We start from the raw sequence: 16,819 nt of genomic DNA on the forward strand, positions 1-16,819 counted from the left end.
AGAAAGATAAAAAAAGAAAAAGAAATACTCAACACTATCGTTACACTATGAAAAAAAGAAAATGAGCTACTTTGGTCACATACTAAGAAATGAAAAATATGAGTTGATGCGATTAGCTATACAAGGGAAAGTGGAAGGAAAAATAAGACCCGGGAGCATATTTACAGATGCTAGCGTGTGTAGACAGCAGGGTGTTGAAATCAGTTAGGGTTTGGAGAAACAGTACATTTACAAATACTATGTAACAGATTTGGACACCAGAGTGTTGAAACCAGCTAGCTTTTTTAGTGGCTATACATGCATAGATACTAACGGCTATTGGCATTGATTTTATACAGTATGGTGCAAATGTCTGGAATAAACTCATTATTTAGGGCGTTAGCATTATTATAAGCCAGCTACTTTAAGGAAAAATCCTGAAACAGTTCTTTTTTTAATTTTACATTATGACTTTTTGACATATATATCAAACTAGTGACGTCATCCATCTGGGAGTGATGACGTAATCGATGATTTTTTTTAGATCAGAATAGGGGTCGCGTGCTAGCCCATTTGAAAGGTTATTCAGTTCTCTATTCAGTAATATAAATATTAACATAATTATTTATACAGGGTGTCCAAGAACAATTTTTTTGAATTAAATTAATTGACACAAAAAGAAGAATGTATGTAATTTATTTAATTCAAAATTCACTCTACTACTGTCAGAAAACAGAAAAAACGGTTTTTGATAAATAAACATTGCTTTTCGCTTAATTTTAATGTTTAAGCTGCCACCCATCTGTCTCTTGGCAGTTTGGACATTGAATTTAAGCGAAAAGCAATGTTTATTTATGACATTCACATTTTTTTCTGTTTTCTGACAGCAATAGAATGTATGTATTTTGAATTAAATAAATATATAAGTATATTATTCTTCTTTTTGTGTAAATTTATTTAATTTAAAATAATTCTTCTAGGACATAATAAATAATTATGTCAATGTTTATATTACTGAATAGAGAATTGAATAACCTTTCAAATGAGCTAGCACACGACCCCTATTCTCATTTAAAAAAATCATCGATTGCGTCATCACTCCCAGATGGATGACGTCACTAGTGTGATATATATGTCAAAAGTCATAATTTAAAATTAAAAATAGACCTGTTTCAGGATTTTTCCTTAAAGTCGGTGGCTTCCGAAATAATGAATTTATTCCAGACATTTAGTGAAACAAGAGACACATATATAGTGAATGGTCCCAATTTTCATTTACGTTCGAACCAAGGTAGGTGTATGTTTTTACTCTTTCCTATTTGTTGAACATTTACAGGGATTCCTTCAAATTTCTATTTCTTCTTAGAGAGCATCATACATTTTGTGTTCTTAATGTTTAGTATAAGTCCGTATCACTGACTTACATATGTGATCCTATTCAATGGGTCTATTGAATAAAAAAAGTATTTGCTTCCTCGTATTTAAGTATTTACTTAATATTAATTAAATAAAGCATTAAAGAAATGACTTTATTCAATTACTATTAAGTAAATAATAATAATAATAATTTATTCAACAATAATAGGTACAATCTTTTTAGATATTTACAGCTAAAGTGAATAAATTAACCCGAAGGTCTCCGAGAGGTGTGGATACACCTGTTTCGGTAAATATGATATAAAATAATAAATAATAACATATTAACGTAAATAACATAAATAACATAAATAGCAATATAATACAATATAATATAATACAATAAATAGATAGGTACGTTTTTTTTTTAATTGTAAATACACAGTTATGTTTTAGTAAATATGATACGTAGAATAAATAATATAATGAAAACAATAAAATAAATACTTAGTTTAACAATAAAGCACGAATAATTAATTTTTTTTTAAACAATTATGTATGGCTCAATTAGTTAGTAATATTTTTGAAGAATGGTGTATATACGCATGTTTTATTAAATATGATAAAAATAATAAGCAAAATAAATCAGTTTAAAACAATATAAAATTTGAAATATAGGTATAAAAATTGGTAGTGACTATTTCATTTATTTTTTTTTGTTTTTTAATGTATGTAAATTTAAGCTACTACAATGATGTCACAAAAATTTCTTGTTTGTTCCATCAGAAATGATCTTAATTTCTTTTTAAATAGAAGAACATTCTTAGTATTTTTGATATCACTGGGGATATGATTATATATTTTTGGGGCTAGAAATAGAAAACTTCTTTGACAGAAGGACTTTGTCATTTTCGGAATCATATAAAGGTGTTTGCCTCTTGTATCATGCTCATGTGATGGTAAATTGTTGTCTGTTTTCATGGTGTGATATTTTAAAGACACACAAAGAAAGTATAACTGTTTCAAGTCAAATATATTACTATCCTTATATAATCTATCTGTAGAGTAGATGTATGGTTTAGACATACTAATTTTTAGAAATCTTCTTTGTATGATTTCCAGTGGGAGAATGTGTGTTTTTAGGGCGCTTCCCCAAGCCAGTATACCATAACGGAGATGACTTTCTACTAGTCCGTAATATAGTGTGCGAAGGTATATATTAGGTATGTGTTTTTTAAGATGTTTAAACTTATACAGGATAAACTGTAGCTTTTTAATGATATATTTAATGTGAAAGTCCCATTTTAGATGTGTATCTATAAAAACTCCTAGATATTTAACATTTGTTACGGGTTTAATATAAAAATTTTGTTTATTATGTGATATTTGAAGGGGTTTGAAAAGATCAGTGGTCAAGTTAGAGTTAAATATTGGTAGATAAACAGTTTTCTTAAAATTGATTGTTAGTATTTTGTAGTCAAACCATTCTTTTATTAGTTGTAGATCACATTCTGCTTTTGTTTTTAATTCATACCAATTCTCAGCATCATAAATAATAGCTGTATCATCAGCAAACCGAATTATGTGCCCTGTACTCTGTAATGAAAATAATACATTTATATATAGATTAAACAGGACAGGACCTAATACTGTTCCCTGTGGCACTCCATATGTTATACTTCTTTGTCCGCTTATTACTTCGGAGACCCTTACTACCTGTTGTCTCTCAGAGAGGTAACTTCTAAATAATTGTAAACAGTTGCCTCTTATACCAATTTTCTCTAAGGTTTGTAAGAGGTTATTGTGACTAACAGTGTCAAAAGCTCTGGCCAAATCAAGAAATACGCATAAGCAAACTTTATTTTTGTTAAGTGCTTCATATGCTTTAGATGTTAAATTCAAAATGGCATCTTGGGTGGAAGTATTTTGCTTAAAACCAAATTGGTGAGGGGAAATTAAATTATATTTTTTGATATATGCTGTAAGCCTATTTTTCAATAATAATTCAAATATTTTAGAAATATGCGGAATAAGAGATATAGGTCGATAGTTTGCAGCAAGAGTTTTGTCTTCATTTTTGTATATTGGTATGACTATTGTTGTTTTGAAGGCTTTAGGCCATATTCCTTTTTCTATACATATATTGATAATGTGAACCAATGGCTCGAGTATGTATGATGAAATTGTTTTCAAACATTCTGCATTAATGTCGTCAATACCAGTTGCCTTTTTACACTTTAGTTCATTTATTATTGTTTCTATTTCAAATGTATTTGTTGGTAATAAAATCATTGAGTTTGTTAAGACAGTATTTTCATATACTTGGCGGGGATTAGTACTAATTTTTTCAGCCAAACTTTTGCCCATCTCAATACTTAAATATTTGTAAGTAAAAGCAAATACTTCTTTTTATTCAATAGACCCATTAACTTCTGGAGAATTTCATAACTGTCAGCAAATACCAACGTGTCGTCCACGTATTTGCTGTCATTATTCTTTCGTTAATCATGTCCAAATATTCTTATATTTTCCTACTTTTTTTATTACTATATTAAAAATGGTTACGACTTATCATTCAACTTTATTCCATAGATATTGCATGTGTCATTTGGAGGTTCTTTCATATTCTGTAAATTATAAGCACAGTATCAGCTGGTATCAGTGTAGAGCAAGTTATTGATAATTTCTCCATTTATTATTAAGAACTCTGTTCCCTCAACTATTATAGCTTCCTGGATTTATTATTTATCCCATAATAAATTTCTTCATTTATTATTAAGAACTATGTTCCCTCAACTGTTATAGCTTTCTGGAAAATGGCTTCACTATATTCATTAAACAATATGAGACAATACACACCCCAACAGTATTTACTTGATGGAAAGAAAAGCTTATAGATTTGCAAGACCTATCAAAATATTAGATAAGAATTAGTCTATAAATAAGTACAAACTTTATTTTATTAATCATCAGCTTATCAAAAAATGTATAACAAATTAATCAAAATAAATAAATAAATAAATAAATGATTTACTTTATTTTGTAGACGAAAATATTTTAGTCCTAATATAAACAAAATCATCCTGTCATATAAGTAATATGTATTATTATTATTATACCATAATAAACGACGGCCTAAACTTTTTTTTCGTAGTCGGTTTAGAGGTTGAAGTTGTAGTTGATCTTCTAAATGGCCGCTGTGGTGCATTAGCAGATATTTGGTTAAAATTTAGACGGTTTGCATTGTTATTAGTGCGAATTGGTCTTCTAACAAAATTGTTGGCATTTCTGACCGGAAACAAGGCTTGCCTTCTGAATCCATTAGCTGGGTAGGTTCGTGGTGGGTAGTTCCATTGATACATTGGTTTTGGTCTGAAAATATTGTACAAATAGATTAGCATATTAGCATTGTTCAAGCCACCATCACTCACACAGAAGCGCAAGTACGAGTTCAAAATCAGTTGACAGATTCTTTCCAAATAACTAAAGGGCTAAAACAGGGAGATGGGCTGGCACCGACTCTGTTTAATAAAAAAATATATTTTTTATTGATTATTATTTGAAAATTTTTCGTAAACCCAAAAAATGTATTGTTTAATAAGTCAAAACAAATTGTAATGTACGCAGATGATGTAAACTTGAAGGGAAGAACCGCAAGAGACATCACTGAACTTTATGTGGAGCTTGAAGAAAATGGGAAAGAATTAGGGTTAGCCGTCAACATAGATAAAACTAAAGCCCTAATACAATCAAGGAAACAACGAAAATTGCAAAATTTGACAATAGACGACGCTAACATTGAAGTAGTAAAACAGCTTATTAGGTACATACCTGGTTGTACCTACAGATAACTGAGGTTGGCAGCAAAGAGGAGAAAATACGGAAAAGAATAATGCTTGCACACAAAGCATACTTCTCTCTGTCGCAGATGTTTGAATCTAAAGACATCCATAGGCAAGTAAAGTCTAAATTATAAGACCATCATACGACCAATAGCAACATATGGCGTAAAAATATGGATCAGAGTCCATTCTTTCACGGTTTTTGCTCTAAATTTTAAAGAACCGCTTGGATTGACATGAAATTTGGCATACGCATAGCTTACATGTCAAAGAAAAAAAGTGATATTGTGCCGACGTGTGCTTTTGCCCTGGGGGTGACTTTCACCCCCTCTTGGGGGTGAAAAAATATATGTCCAAAACAACTCCGGAAATGGGTAAACTGACTAATTTTAAGTAATTTTTGTTCTATAGAGCTTTTTCGCCAAGTCAACACTTTTCGAGTTATTTGCGAGTGAATATGTTCATTTTTCAACAAAATAACCACATTTTTAGACGGTTTTTCGCAAATAACTCAAAAAGTAAGTATTTTGTCGAAAAAATCGTTCTTAGCAAAAATATAGCCTATAAAAAAGTAAAAAAAATGGTGTACGCGTTAGGTCTCTGGATCTCGTAGAACCAGAGTTATAGCCAATGAAATATAGATTCATATTCACCAAATTTCAAATAGAATATTTCGACGTGAAATATCCAAAAAATTAAGCACTTTTTGGGGAAAACCCATTTTAACTTTTTTAAAGTGTTTAAAAAAAGCTTTATTTCTGTTTTTACGAAAAGTTTCTAGCATTAAATTTAAGCAAGTTACGCTCAAAATAATGTTGGTCCCTTTTGTTTTTGCAAAAAAAAAATCGGGAAGGCCACCCCCTAATTAGCAACTTAAATGAAATTAATCGTTGCCGCTCCATAAATTATTTTACTTATATTGTGTTTATATGATCTGTAAGTTTCATCGATTCAAAGTGTTTATTTTTGAAAAAATTTGGTTTCAAAGTAAAATTTTTAAAAATTTAAATTTTGAAAAATATGCTTTTTTTCAAAATAACTTAAAAATTGTTAGAGATACCAAAAGTCCCGAAATACAAAAAAAGTCAGATTTACTTTTCTGAATATCATGTATTTTTTTGTTTTTCTGTTGACAAAAATTGATCAAGGTTTGGTGTTTCTAAATTTGCATACATTCGTGATCAGTGACTCGTTCAACCCCTTTTAACTACAGCCGTTTCAATAATAAGGACTTTGAACCGATGAAACTTACAGATCATATAAACAATATATACACGAGTCAAGAAACTTGTGAAGTTGTTACGATTAAGTTCATTTAAGATACTAATTGGGGGGTGATTTTCTCAATTTTTTTACCAAAACCAAAAGGGACTAACTTTATTTTGAGCGTAACTTGTTTAATTTTGATGCTACAAATTTTTTTTATAAAACAAAAATGAAGCTTTTTTTAAACACTTTAAATAAGTTTAAATGAGTTTTCCCCGAAATGTGCTTCATTTTTGGATATTTCACGTTAAAGTATTCCACTTGGAATTTGACGAATATGAACCTATATTTCATTAGCTATAACTCTGCTTCTACTAAATAAAAAAACGTGATATATTCACTATTTTTTAAAAAAATTTATAGGCTATATTTTTGCTAAGAATGCTTTATCGACAAAACACTTACAATTTGAGTTATTTGCGAAAAACCGTCTAAAAGCGTGGTTATTTTGTTGAAAAAATGAACATATTCACTGCCAAATAACTCGAAAAGTATTGACTTAGTGAAAAAACTCTATAGAACAAAAGTTACTTTAAATTAGCCAGTTTACCCATTTCCTGACTTTGTTTGGACGAATATTTTTTAACCCCCAAGAGGGGGTGAAAAGCACCCCCAGGGCAAAAGCACATATCGGCACAATATCACTTTTTTTCTTTGACTTGTTAGCTGTGTGTATGCCAAATTTCATGTCAATCCAAGCGGTTCTTTAAAATTTAAAGGTTTTGCAATATTTTACCGTTAATGAATGGACTATCATGACAGGAAATACAATAAACTTTATTACTACTTTCAAAAGAAAGATATCGAGGAGGATATAATGGCATATGTAGAATAAGGTTCAACTACGAGTTATACCAATATTGCAAAGAACCCTCAATTGCAAATTATGCAAAAATACAACGATTGCGCTGGACAGGTTACCTTATAAGAATGAATAATGACAAATCACCTAGTACAACGCTTAGCGGAACTATAGTGGGACGTCGACCAGTAGGAAGACCAAAGAAGAGGTGGATAGACGAAGTGAGACCCGATGCTAAAGAGATATTGAGGGTGGATAGCTGGAGGAAAGCAGACAGGCTCAGAGATACTTCGAGGCGAATGCTAGGGGAGGCCAGGGTCCGACTTGAACTGTAGTGCCATAGAAGAGAGATATTAGCTGTAACGTTCCTGTTTTCTTTGAGAATAAATTCTCACTTGTGTTCAAAATTTTTCTGATGGGTGAGAGGAGTGTGTAACGTTACAAACGTCACATCTTTGATATTTTATTTTTAAATAATTATTTTATTCGATTTTCTTTAATATTTCATTATTAATTATCTTCTATTTGTTTTACCAGTTTTCTTCATTAAAAACTCGTTGGCGCCCTCTTTTATTATCCTCTTTTATTTTTATTATTTTCTATTTAATATATCTCTTTTCATCTAAAATCTAAATCATCATACTGAACCTACCCCGTATATTCTTACTCTGTGATCATCTGTTTTAATACGGAACATGCCTAACTTCCTACAGTTCAAGCTGTCATTTCAATTCTCAAAATAGTGGTGGTAATGTCATAAAAGGCAAAGAAGCTTCAAAATTAAAACATTTTATTTCTAGACGATCTTTCTCTTGGGGTAAGAATACTAAGAATTATAATTATATTCCTCATTATATTCCATGCATAACTAGTTTCTTATAACAGTCTTTCTAATATTTTTTATACCTAACCTTCAAATGTTCAACCATGTGTTTGATTTTGGTTTGATTTCTGTATTTCATTTCATCTATTGATATGCTTTTAGTAAACAAATTATTTAACTATTCCGTCACTATTAATCTTATTTTATTCCTTTGTCAATTACTACGTTTTACGATTATTTGGCAAAGGCTCGTTTTTGGTTTATCTCCTTGATGATTGATATGTGCTTTACTCTTCTAGTTTTTGGGAATAAAAATCACTTTTCTCCCTTCGGGAGCTTCAAGTCATCCACACCGGTGATGGAACATAAGGCGAAGACAACAAGATGACATCCAGACTGCAACGAGCACCATCTCTAGCTGCAGGGGCCTAGGGCCGAACATCTGCCCAAGTCTACAAGAAGTGAACAGCAGTACCATTCGACATCAAGAAATTACCATCGAACCAGATACCAAAGCCATTAGTGTAATCTACAAATTGTTAGTTTTTGGCAAGAATTTGAATATATTTGTTAATGCACATAAGTCATATTTTTATTATATTTTATGAACAATAAACACAATTGAAGAGTACAGGGGAAAACAAGGAATGTCACTTTTTCATGAATTTTGGCTTTTCCCGCCATGTGGTAGCAAAAACTGAGTACTATCGACTATACTATCGATTCAGAACAATAACCAGAAAGATCAGTCTACATAATTTTTTTAAGAATTTGTATCCAGGCGAGGACCTGGATTGTCCGCAGGCCACTGGAAAAAAATAAGGAATGTTAGCAGTTTTTTGGTGCATTATTAAATTAATAACTTAATATACATTCATATTATATTAAGAGTATAGACCAATACTTGCTAGAATTCTGATAAGAATCTCCTAAGTAGTTTTTAGATATTATAAGAATTAAACCTTTATTGGTGTTTATCTCAATATGTATAAAATGTGACATATTCCTTGTTTTTCCCCTGTACTCTTCAATTAGTTAAAAATACTGTTTTGTTTGCTTCCATTCTGAATTTTCATAGTTCATATCTAAGATTAGGACAAGACGAACGGTGTAGCTATGGCTATCTTGGATGATTGAGGTAATATTTTCGAATATTATTTCAATTAGCTGGGGTAGTCCATCGCCTATTTCGTTTCAATGGCGCCCAACGTGGGGCCTGACCATCATCAAATCTCGAAAGTTGGAATACTTTGGACACATTATGAGAAATGAATCCAGATATGCCCTCCTACAAGCCATCCTGCAAGGAAAAATATTTGGAAAGCGAGGTCCAGGAAGAAGAAGAACATCCTGGTTAAAAAACCTCAGAACCTGGTTGAACACAACATTTGTGCAGCTTTTCCGCGTTGCTGCAGATAAGGTGAAGATTGCCATGATGATCGCCAACATTCGTCACGGATAGGCACATCAAGAAGAAGAAGATTAGAAAAGTCCAGCAAGTAAGTGACATAAGCTACACAAACGGTATTTATAGGCCTTGGTGTGGAGTTTTCTGTTTATCATTCATCATTGAATGACGCGAATGAAAATATGTGAGACCTACGCACTCTCTCGATCCGCTTTTAATATTTTTTTGCCGCAGTCACAGACGAAATGTCACCAGGAATAAATAATTCCAGACAACAGTCTATAAACTCTAATAATATTTTATCTTCACTAACACCGGCTGTGAAAATCTACACTCTTTAATAAAAAGTTTTGGGGGAGGATCTCATTGGAATTGCTGCAAGGATCAACAAAGCAATGGATGTCGGTGGTTGATCAGGAAGTACTTACTGATGAGTGGGCTTGCGTTAATTGCCTGGTCAAAAAGATGAAAATCATAACAAAATTCCCCTCAAACCAGCGATGGAACAGCTACTAAATTAAATGAGTTGACCTAAGTACTATGCGGACTTCTGACATCAGGCGACACCCGAATTTCATTTCCTTCCCCTGGCATATGGGGGAATTGCCCATATCTGCAGAGGTTGAATATCCACACATTAGCTTCTCGTGGGACAAGAATTGACCACGAATAAATAAACAAAGCAAAGAAGGAAGAGGAACAACTCAGCTCTAGTCATCCGGAAACTTTGGAACTGGATCCAGTTAGAGACCATGCTTGCAAAGATGAAAAAAGTAGTGAAATGTAGATAACAATCGGCGATAAAGTTCAGCGAGATTCTTAAAAAAATCGAGCATGAACAACGCGATTAGGACAAGGTTTGAGCACCTGTTAAGCAGGGTCTCAATCCAAAATAGGCTCGAGAGTAGAGGCTAAAACCTATCTGAAAGCTACCAATATAGATATATGGTATATAAAAAAGATGTATCAGTTCGCAGTGTGGTAAGGTTTACAAAGCTAAACGACCGTTTAGAAATCTACAATTATTTACAATAAAAAAAGAGACACGTGAACTGCGTTACTCCGAGAGTATAGCGTTGTCGTCACCGCAAAAGTCACTAAGTCCAAAATAACAAAACTGAGAAAACGAACATTTAGTGACTTCTGCCTGACAACACAATGGTAATTTTGGACTTATGCATATTCAGTAACTTAGGCAACCATCTCTAGGTACTTTCTAGGACTTCGTTATTTTTGCCAGATTATGAAACTTGATATTGTGAATCGATCAGAACACTTAACTCAATTTTAAAAAAAGTGGACTTAGTGAGTTTTGCCGTGACGACGACGATAGGTACCCTTACCAGGTATGTATCTAGGAGACTCATTAATATTCAGCTCAGCGGGGTGCTATTGTTGGAGGTGTGAAATTACATAAATGGATCATTTCATAAAACGGGTAGATCCCTTGTTTATAAAATTCCACACCTCCAACAATAACACCCCGCTGAGCTGAATATTAATGAGTCTCTTAGACAGCTGGTACTACTTAAACAATACAAAAAGGATATTTATAGTTAGTTACATAGATAGGTCGAGATAAAGAGACATAAGAAAGGAAATAGTAACTTTACCTGTTATCGTAATAATAATTGTTGTTAAGGTTCATATTATTGATTCTTCGCATGTTCGCTGTATTCGGAATAGTGTAATAGTTCACTTGTTTTGGTTGTCTGTGTTGATTACTTTTGCTTAATGTGGCATTCGTTATGTAGTCGCCTTCCCGTTTACTTGCGTCTTTAATACTTTCTTCTTTTTCACCAATTTTGCCACAGAGTACACTAGCAACTGGTATACAAAGTAAAAAAAGACGGAAAACCTAAAATTAAAAAAATAGTAATTTACGTAACAAGTTCCGAAAGTGATATTTTACGAGATGAGTAGGAAGTTTCCAGCGAGGAATCCTGCGAGTCTCGTAAAATCACTTTGGATCGTGTTAAGTACAATGTTTTTTCTGCAGCCGTTTTGTATGCTAAAAAGAATATATGGATAAAGTTTACTTATGAACTTTTATTAAACACTTTAAAGTTACTCTCGTGAATTCAACATTAGAAAAATCTACTTATGAATATTAATAACACAATAATTATAAATTATAACAAATATTTACATTGATATTGTTAGGAATATTAACAAAAGTGGCAGTATTGAAATTAGTGTTAGACGTGTCAGTACTTTTACTATTTTTTGAGATATTAATTTGGTCACCTATTATTACTATTTGGTAATCTTAAATGACAAGCGTTGTTATAATAATAGTACATTATATACCGCGGGACTGAAGTAGTACATTTAATCCTGAAGGTAAAGTTTATGGCCCGACCGCAGGGAGGGCCATAATTTACCTGAAGGATTAAATGTACTTCAGTCGCAAGGTATATACGATACTTTTCGTACTTCCGGTATGATTTTATTAATTATTTCAATAATTTCAATCAGTTTTTTCTCTCTTCAACTCATTTAATAAACTGTCTTTAAAATAAGTTACCATAGTAACATTGCGTTGTGACAGTTATAATTTAGAAACATTGTCATTACTAGTGTCATTGTAAAGAAACATTGTTATTGATAATTATTGGTATCATGAGTGAAGAAGGTGTATCTGATATTGATAAAAGAGCAGCCGAAGTAGGTGAAGAATTGTTACCACCGAAATCTAGAAAACTATACGAGCAGCAGTACGATGCTTTTAAAAAGTGGTGCCGCTTAAAAAATGTGAGACAACCTACTGAAAATGCGCTGTTAGTCTACTTCGATGATAAATCAAAAGCGGTTTGTGCCTCAACTCTCTGGGCACATTACTCAATGCTGAAATCGGTTATTAACATTAGAGAAGATATTGATATAAGTAAATTTCCAAAATTATTAGCTTTTTTGAAGAGAAGAAATGAGGGATTTAAGCCAAAGAAGTCAAGAATTCTCACGTCTGAGCAGGTAGATCAGTTCTTACGGGAGGCTCCGGATGATAAATATTTAATGCTTAAGGTAAATTTGGAAATTTGTTTATATTCAGAAATTTTAAGAAATCAATTTTTTTGTAGGTTGCACTTATTTTGGGCGTTGCGGGAGCTTGTCGTGGAAAAGAGTTGGTTGATTTAGAAATCGACGATGTGAGAGATTTGGGCGATTCCTTCCTAATTGCGATTAGAAACACCAAAAATAAAATTGACCGAAATTTTGTGATCAAAAATTCAGAAAACAGTGCCATCAGTTTTGTGGCGATATTTCGGAAATATGTGGCATTGCGAAAGACAGGGACAACTCATTCAAAATTTTTTGTTCAATACATCAACAAAGAATGTACTACGCGAGTAGTAGGAAAAAACATGTTTGGTACAATTCCACGGCAAATAGCAGCTTTCTTGAAATTAGAAAATGCGACGTCTTATACGGGACATTGTTTTAGACGCACATCTGCGTCTTTGTTAGCTGATTCGGGAGCAACAATAGACGTGCTGAAGAGACATGGAGGATGGAAATCCTCCAACGTGGCCGAGGGATATATTGAATCGTCTATTAAAAATAAACAAAAAATTTCAGATAAAATATTTGGTCAAGTCGCCGATTCGTCCACTATAGTTATGCCACAGTCCTCATTCTCGCTTCCTGTTTCCGCAGGATCTTCGAAACAAACACCAGTTCAATATGAAAAGGACCTATCTGTTACTCGTCAGTTACCTGCTGCATTAACCCAGGAAAGACTGGTCAATATGACGAACTGTCACAATATTAATTTGAATATTAACGTTAATTACCATTCTAATTAATTATATTTTTCAATAAAATATCCCTTAAATTCGTTTGTTTGTGATTTAATCGTTCCGGGAGTTTCGTCAATATTTAATCCCGGAGGGATTAAATGTGACACTTTAGTACCTGTCACAAGGGAGTGAAGTTGTCACTTTAGGCCCGGAAGTACGAAAAATACAAAGTTGATGTTATTGTCAAAGCCGTTACCTAGCTACCCAAAATCGTCCCGAAAGTAAAAAAAGCGTTCCGAAAGTGAAAAAATTAGTCCCAAAAGTAGCTACTTTCGGTATGAGTTGTGTAAAATGGTACTTCCGATTTAGTAAATAATACCGAAAGTTTTATTTTCGGGACGGCTGCAGAAAAAAATTTGGTTATTTAAATCATATTTTGATACAACCATTTTTGTGAAGAAATAGGTTTTTTAAATAATTGAAACAACTTTAAATTAAAAATTTTTGATGTTCATATGTTTTTTTTTATCCAGTATGTATTTGTTGTACAGGGTTATTCACTATATTTTGACACCCCTGTAAACTGCTTTATTTACAGAATTAGAAAAAATGTAAAATACAAAAGTTATTCGATTTATAACTTATTATTTTTTGACATATATATCATACTAGTGACGTCATCCATCTGGGCGTGACGACGGAATCGACTATCTTTTAAATGAGAATAGGGGTCGTGTGCTAGCTCATTTGAAAGCTTATTCAATTCTCTATTCAGTAATATAAACATTAAGATAATTAACGTCTAAGTGTTCAATCTAATAGCACATAAAACAATATTAAAATATTACTCTACATCCCACCAGACTGAAAACAATGGAAACCTTCTCTAGTTACACCTCCGAAGCTTCTAAAATTTGCAAGCCATAACGGATGCTGAGACTAAAGAAGATGAGGGAATTTTACAATTTATAATTCACGTCCCATCTGCTCAGCGCGGTAAAGATCTAACGAGAATGGTTCCCTTCATACTCCATATAAACATGTAAATCAAAAATGAATAACCATTTTCAATTTCGTTGCAACACGAAACTACAGCCGCATTATATTCTAGGTCAATCAGAGAGTGCAGCAAGCACCTCTACCGGTTTCGAAACTTATTAGTCTCTCATCAGGAGGCACATATGCTGCTCTCTCTGACCCAACCAGGACAAACCCCGGCGTGCAGTCACGGATTGCAACGAACGAAATGGCAGGGATGGCGTTATGGCTTGCAAATTTTAGAAGCCTCGGAGGTGTAACCAGAGAAGGTTTCCATTGTTTTCAGTCTGATGGGATGTAGAGTAATATTTTAATATTGTTTTATGTGCTATTAGATTGAAAACTTAGTCGTTTACTAGCAGTTGACGCTAGGGCATCCCTTCCATTTCGTTCGTTGCAATCCGTGACTGCACGTCGGGGTTTGTCCTGGATGGGTCAGAGAGAGCAGTGTATGTGCCTCCTGATGAGAGACTAATAAGTTTCAAAACCTGTATAGGTCCTTGCTGCACTCTCTAATTGAACTAGAATATAATGCGGCTGTTTTTTCGTGTTGCAACGAAATTGAATATGGCTATTCATTTTTGATTAAGATAATTATTTATACAGGGTGTCTTATCTGCTATACAGTTATCTTCTACTGCTGTTAGAAAACAGAAATATAGTTGGTTCGCTAAACTCAGAACAACTGGCTAGTGCTTTTAGTAAGTAATTTTGCAAATTTCGTAAAATTGGCAAAAAAAAATAATTACTAAATATGTAGTTAATAATTACTAAATAGTTGATAGATAGATATTATAATTTCCTGCAGTTGGTAATAGGAGAGAAGGCAGAAGGCAGACTGTTGCTTGTTTTTAAAGCCCAAAAACTTATAGAGGAAAAAATAAATGCCATCATATAGAAAATTGGGAACGAAGTACCTAATGATGAAAATTGGTTTATTAAAAGTACCTAATATTCAAAAAAGTAAAAAGTAATTAGGAAATTATCTTGTTTTTCGTAAGCTATTTCTAATTTGTATAAAATTTGCATTTGTATGAATATTTCTGCAATAAATGCTACTTACCATGGTGAAATACACGTCTTAAGAAACAAGACCTATAAATGTTGGGTTAATTTATTTTTTGTCTAACTGTACGTGTGCCGTTAGAGATATTTAGCAACTTTATTTAAATGTTATTTAAACACATAAAATTCAGTGGCGTGGAAATATTGAGACCATTATTTAAACTTTGGTGTAATTTTCGGGTATAATATCACAAGAGAGTGAGAATAAATTGAAAATAATGCGACAGCTTTTCGAAAATTTGTTGTCTGGCAATAGACACGAGAGCCTGCAGGGCTCGAGTGGCTATTGCCCAATGACAACAAATTTGAGTAAAAATGAAGCATTATTTTCTTATTTATTCTTACTGTCGTGTGATATTCGTAAGATTATTTTTTAATACGTATATTATGGATATTTTCTTAAATGTGACAGTTGGCAAAGCTAAAAAATTGGTTGCCATTAAACAAAAACAATCCGCTTAAAAAAATCTGTCGGTAATTTTCTACAGTAGATAATTCTCAGTATAATTTTAATCTGATTGGACAGAATTAAACACGTGATCAAATATCTTACTATACGATTGGAAGTTAAAATCATTAAAAAATAATCGGGTATAATATCACAAGAGAGTGAGAATAAACTGAAAATAATGCGACAGTTTTTCGAAAATTTGTTGTCTGGCAATAGACACGAGAGCCCGCAGGGCTCTAGTGGGTATTGCCCAATGACAACAAATTTGAGTAAAAATGAAGCATTATTTTCTTATTTATTCTTACTGTCGTGTGATATTCGTAAGATTATTTTTTAATACGTATATTATTGATATTTTCTTAAATGTGACAGTTGTCAAAACTAGGAAACTGGTTGCCATTAAACAGAAACAATCTACTTAAAAAAATTCTATCGGTAAATTTCTACAGTAGATAATTCTCAGTATAATTTTAATCCGATTGGACAGAATTAAACACGTGATCAAATATCTTACTATACGATTGGAAGTTAAAATCATCAAAAAATAATCAGTAGTAACTGCACAAGAGCTCTAAAATTCTATATTAATTTTAGAGATCGAGTCCAATTTGTTGCGATTATTTCATGAATAAAACTGTTCAAAACCAAAATTTTATTGTAATTTATTTATGTAAGTACAAATTAGTACAATTAAACAAACAGTTGTTATAAATATTAATTTGCCGGTTGAAAGTCAGCACTTTTATCATTTTTAAAACATTAATTGTCATTAATGTCACTGAATGTATTTTTTCGTAGCAACGAAGGGCATCTGACGTAATATACTTGACGACGGGAAATTATCAAAAATTATCGATTTAATTTAGATTTCTGTAGCTTTCTATTGGTCAGAATCTCCTATGAATGAAATAATCAGCTTAATTTAGATTTCTGTATCTTTCTATTGGTCAGAATCTCCTATGAATGAAATAATCGTGGTAATTTCCTTCCCATATTTTTTCTACTATTGTTTTTCAGTTAATTCGCATATCTAGCTTTTCTTTTGCCAA

The 16,819-nt window shown here is 32.3% G+C and overlaps 1 protein-coding gene across 1 annotated transcript; it reads right to left on the bottom strand.

Moving 5' to 3' along the window:
- Window positions 1-4,349: 4,349 nt before the first annotated feature.
- Window positions 4,350-15,384, bottom strand: LOC126887170 (uncharacterized). Its single transcript, XM_050654554.1, has 3 exons — window positions 15,318-15,384; window positions 11,090-11,334; window positions 4,350-4,707 (listed from the first exon to the last, which is right to left on the bottom strand). Exons 1-3 carry the CDS (start codon window positions 15,318-15,320, stop codon window positions 4,449-4,451), a joined length of 507 nt encoding a protein of 168 aa, XP_050510511.1. The 5' UTR covers window positions 15,321-15,384; the 3' UTR covers window positions 4,350-4,448.
- Window positions 15,385-16,819: the final 1,435 nt, after the last annotated feature.

This window comes from Diabrotica virgifera, chromosome 6 (genome assembly GCF_917563875.1).
Source record: "Diabrotica virgifera virgifera chromosome 6, PGI_DIABVI_V3a".
Lineage (NCBI taxonomy): Eukaryota > Metazoa > Arthropoda > Insecta > Coleoptera > Chrysomelidae > Diabrotica > Diabrotica virgifera.

Excerpts from the sequence above, each read along its gene's own strand:
- LOC126887170 (XM_050654554.1), bottom strand. Across the intron at positions 4,708-11,089 it reads AATTATTATTACGATAACAG|ACCAAAACCAATGTATCAAT; the intron begins GTAAAGTTACTA and ends CAATATTTTCAG.